The sequence below is a fragment of the Thalia democratica genome, chromosome 3 (genome assembly GCF_965202585.1).
Source record: "Thalia democratica chromosome 3, ktThaDemo2.hap1.1, whole genome shotgun sequence".
NCBI lineage: Eukaryota > Metazoa > Chordata > Thaliacea > Salpida > Salpidae > Thalia > Thalia democratica.
In genome coordinates, this window is record NC_139167.1 from 40,641,922 (window position 1) to 40,647,287 (window position 5,366).

Here is a 5,366-nt window from a genome sequence, read left to right on the forward strand (position 1 = left end):
CAGCGAGTGATCGCTGTTGAAATATGTATTAAAGAAAACCCATGTTAACAAGACGTCAACGGTATATGCGGTATAAACTTGCCGTTATGAGATCAAGCTAGTATTAATGTATAGAAAAGAGGACAATTTTTGGTGCGGTTTGGTCTGAGAAAGCGATTTATGTGTGAAAAGGTTTTTAAATCAGGGGTGTACAGTGGTCCCGCAACGGAGAACAAAGCACAAAGAACAAAGAACTTCCTTTTGAAAATTTGTGAGTAAAATGCTAATATTCTAGCGCATTTAGTGCTTCAAACTAAAATGAAAACATTTTTAACTAAAGTTATTCTAGTTGGCGCGTGGAGATTTAAAGGTTATTTTGCTTACTTCATATTTTAAAAAACGTCTTTAAAAAACAAAAAATAAAAAAATATTATAAAACTAATTCAAAATAAAAGCATTTCAATGCTTTTTTCAGATTTAAAAAAAATATTTTTAGCCAAAGTTTAATAGATTAAACAAATATTTAAATTTTTTTTGTTTTTTTGTAAAAAACAAGTTAAAAATTATAAGTAAAATAGTTTTTTATCATGTATTTTTATAGAAATTTCAGCACATTAAAAGTAAATAAATAATTTTAGCACACCTGCACTAATTTATGTATTTATTATTTTATCCTCAGATTTAGTCAATTAAAATAACACTAAGAAAACATGGAGCTAAAGTACTTTAGTTTTAGAAAGTTTACTAAAAGGTGGGTAAAAATAGTCAAAAAAATACACTTTATATCAATTTTTGAATTTTTTATTAAACAGTTTTAGTAGCTAGCGATCTTTTTTATTATTTAACATTTTATACTTAACATTTACATAGTTAAGGCAAATAATTATACTTAACATTTACTAAACTTTTACAAGCTTTTAAAAAATTTAAAAATTAAACTAAATTTTAATTCTCCTTATTTTTAATTTTAAAAGAAACATATTTTTATTATAAAAAAACGCGTATAGCAAAAAATATATACGAGCTACTACTCAAAGTCTGGTAATTATTCCAATATTAAGAACTTTTTTATTTAGTTTATAAAACTTGATAGATAAAACTTTAGACTACATTAAAATAAAATATTTGTAAAGATTAATAAATATTTAGTTTAAAAAATATACAATTTCTTATTTCCAATTAAACTTGATTTAGGCCCACTGTTGGTGGGTAACTTTTATAGTAGAGGCAAGCCAAATTTACCAGAAAAAAATTTTGAGGACTGAACTTGTTAAAAAAGTCTTCATACGGTTTTGAAAAAATGTGCTACAAAATCAAAATGATAGCTCTTTGAACAAAAAAATCATTTAGCAACCATTACGGTGTACAATTAATACTCAATAAGTAAATAGCACATTTCAAAATATGTGTTGTAAAAGAGCCCAAATTTATCTGATTTGCTCAAGTTGTTTTCAAACTAAAAATTGTGTCGCTGGGCAAAAGTTTCTGATGACTTGCCGAATCTGGATCCGGTCTGCGAGCTGTTTTGTTGCCCATCTATGTTTTAGATGCATTGATTGTTTACTCTTTTTTTTTAAATCAAATATCCTAATAAGGAGCGTTAGATTTAAGATTAGCTTCTACTTTTAAATAAAATCACAAATTTACATAAGCATTTCATAAATAGGTCGGTTTCTTATTGTAAGCTTCTAACAATATTTATCTTTGACTTGTTTGTTAGTCTATACCTTATGAAAATGAACCAAAACGAGAATCTCTCTTGTTTTACTGTAGACGAAGATTGGCGTTTGTTATCATCAGATCTAACTTCAAATAGTTTTAGAATCGTGTTTTATATACACTACGTTTCTTGTTTTTGTGAATTTTTAGAACATTATAAACCTTTTTAAATATCTAAGTTTTATTACTTGAACGAAAATAGTCAAATTACTTGAATATACCCTTAGTTTCCAATTTACTTCCACCTTTTACTATTTTGAATAAATTAATGATAGTAGGGTGATTGCCGAAATTTAGAAAAGGCTAAAAAAAACTTTAAACACTGTGCACAGAAGTTAATTAAATTTACAGAAAGTTTTTGATGAGCAGTTATTAAATTTTCTAAACAGTAAAACATTTATTATTTTTTGATAGTTCTTAACAAATAAAAAAAAATTACAAAAAACAAGTAACAAGAACTTTTTATAAAATAGAGGTTTTTACAGTTACTTAATCTGCAAAATTTAGTTTTAGTGATTATTGCTAAGCTTTTAGAAATATTATAAAGTTATTTCTAAATGTTTTAGGTATTAAAATAGTATAAAAGTAAACATGTAGTTTCTTATTTTAAACAAGCACATTGCACAGTAAGCTGCTGGAAGATTTTATTTAAAAATATTCTTTTAACAATTTTTTTGTCACATGTTCTTTACTGTTCTTTTATTTTTCTCTTGCAACTATTTATGCTACACTATTCTTTACATAAATTGATTGTAAAAAGTATATTAAGTTATCACTAATTTATAAACCAAAGAACAGTAATACTTTTTTCATAATATGATAACTATCTATTTATATTTCATAATTTTGTAACTAAACCTATGTATTTAAAAAAAAAGAAATAGGGTTAACAAACATCAGTTTAAAGCATAAAATTGATCCTGCAACATACTTGCCGTATATTAATGCACTTTTCAGCATGCAAAGTTACGCGAAAGTAACTTTACATTAGATTAGTAATTACTTTAGTGAGAAGCACTTTTTTTATGTATGATTTTATTCTAACAGAGTACACCAGAGTACTGTATGTACTTTGTACAAGTAAGATAACCTGCAATTTTTTTTTGCGGATAGTCAACTTTGGTTAATCCAAAATACTTGTAGAAATTGGAGCAAATTTACCTAAAACTTTACAATTATGACAGTTAATATATGTGATAACAGATGTGTTGACGCTTTTTTGGTAAAAAATATGCGCTGCTTTTAAAACTTTCGATGACCTTGTCGTTTTTAATTTTTACTTGAAAATAGTTACATACATTAAGTGTACAGCATTTATAAATATATAAAACTAGTTAAGACTCTTACTAGCTGAATTTTGTTAATTTGTATATTTTAGTAGTAGTGTATAATAGTTATCTACAGGATCTAGAATCCGGAAAGAAAACAAGGTCTTTGGCATATTTGTTAGGAGTTACGGGAGTTACACTAGATATTCCATTAAAAATTCTGAAGCTTACACTAGGTATTTTTGATAAAGAGCAAAGAAATATAAATTAGTCTTCGGTATATTTGTGCGGAGTTTAGAGCTTGGGATTTAGAGAACGAAAAAAAAAGCGAAATAATACTTAATGTTCAGTTTGCATTATTTTGAAGTTGTTTGAGTTCAAAAAAAGTTTGTGCACGGAAAAAACTTCACAACAGTAAAACCTGTGGACTAAAACTAAATTATATGTGCAGGCTCCTCTTTATTCGTCTTAGAGCATTTTTGCAATACGAACAAAGTTTTTCAAAAAATGTTGAACTTGTTCCAAATCTTGTTCAAAACCCCTTCGTGTTCTCCGAGATTTTTTACTAATGTGGAGTAACATTCTGCTGGCGCTCTCTTGCCAAAAGGGAAGTCCCAGTGGTCGAAACCTTCGATGTACACAACTTCTTTGACGTTCGGAAGCCTGTCGATTATGTATTGCCCATCGTCCACCTTCGAAGTATTGTCAACGCTTCCAAAGTACAAGTAGCTGGGAACTTCAGCTTTCGTTATGTCGTATCTAGGTGGCGCGCTGGAGCCGTAGTTTTTTTTATTTTTTTCATTGCCAAAGTCGAAATGCCTCGTTTCTCCGCTCTTTATGCACTGGCTCCCGTGCAACAAGTTTTTAAAGGACGTTCCTGAAAAAATAGTCAGACAATAAGGTAAGTTGGCTCCGTAGTAATGGTCGAGGTGAAGCACTCCCGAGTTGCTGAGAACTCCGTCGGGTTTCTTATCTCCCAACCAACGGCGCACAATCAGTACCAACTTCCAAAACAAGTAAACCAGCATGGCGTTGGGCTTGATTTCCATTCCCAGCAAGTAGTTTGAGGGAAACCAGCTGCTTGTGACCAGGCTGGCAGCCAACTGCATGTCCATGGGCATGTTTTTCAGCATGAAAACCGGCGCCACGCCGTGGTAAGACGAAATTTTGTTGTTCAACTCCGCAACCTCCGACAAACCCACGAGCCCTACCATCGAGCCTTGAGAGTACCCGACGAAATGAAGCCGTTGCTTTGCCGTCGTCGCCAAAACGAAATCCACTGCCGCGGGAAGATCCTTCACCGCTATTTCGTGGAATGAAAAGTTCCAAAATTCCGGGTCTGCTTCAGCGCTGAGGCTGGTGTGCTTTTTCGAGTTGTTGCAGCCGCGCGGTTCCAGCAGCCACACGTCGTAGTTCGAACTTGCCAGCATGTTCGGCAAAGAGCTGGGATTTCCACTGCAAAACCACAAGGTCGCGTCGCCGACAACTCCAGTCAAGATCAAAACGGAATTTTTCGCTTTGCTCTGATTCGAATAAGACTGAGTTGGTTCTTCCGGAATTATTCTGAACAGCGTTATCACGTAGCCGTCTTCGGTGGTGACCTCGTGCTTTTCGCACTGCAGTCCGACTTGCGACGCCAGTTTGGTCACCATGCACGACTGGCAGTGGTGACTGAAATCTCTGATGCGTAAGTTTTCTGAGCTCATTTTAAAACAAACAGTACAAACAAACAAAGTTGAACATTGACAACTTTTTTTTAAGCTACACTATAATTTAACAAACTACGTCACTATGCTAATATTTTAATTCAAATTAAAGTTTTGTTTTTTAACAAGAGTAAAGAACTTACAATTTGGTTCTTAGTTTAACAATTGGTAATTGCTATACTAGTGTTTAATTATATAATTAATTATTTGGCATAATTTTTTTCTTTTTTGTCAACTTTAGTAGAACTTAAAAATAAATTTATTCAACACAAAAACGAAAATGTTTAAGATAAGTTTGGTTTAATGACCAATTGTCAAAAGACCTCTCGTTCATCGATTTATGCTAAAATGAAATTTGTGAAGAAAAACTTGTGAAATTTAAAAATTTGTTTTTTTCGTAAGAGGAATAAACTATGAATTCGGACTTAACTTGTAGGTAGAAATCTTTTTATCAGCGGACCAAAAAATTATAACTTTAAGACCGGACTTCTTAACACAAATATCTATACAGGCCTAACAACTTCAATAGTTTATCCTTAAAAAGTTTTAAAATTATCTTAAACGTCACGATTGTAATAGAATAATCATTACTGCGTATTGAAATTAAACTAAGAGCACATTTTAAAATATACTTGAAAGTAAAAGAAACTCAATAATAAGATGTATGCTGTTTGTATTTAAGTTGAACCAGCAT

General features: G+C 31.1%; 1 protein-coding gene across 1 annotated transcript; it reads right to left on the bottom strand.

Annotated features, from left to right (window-relative positions):
• Nucleotides 1-3,466: 3,466 nt before the first annotated feature.
• Nucleotides 3,467-4,672, bottom strand: LOC145832286 (lipase member K-like). The gene has a single exon (XM_082939605.1). The coding sequence runs from the start codon at nucleotides 4,670-4,672 to the stop codon at nucleotides 3,467-3,469; it is 1,206 nt and encodes a 401-aa protein (XP_082795731.1).
• Between the last annotated feature and the right edge of the window lie 694 nt (nucleotides 4,673-5,366).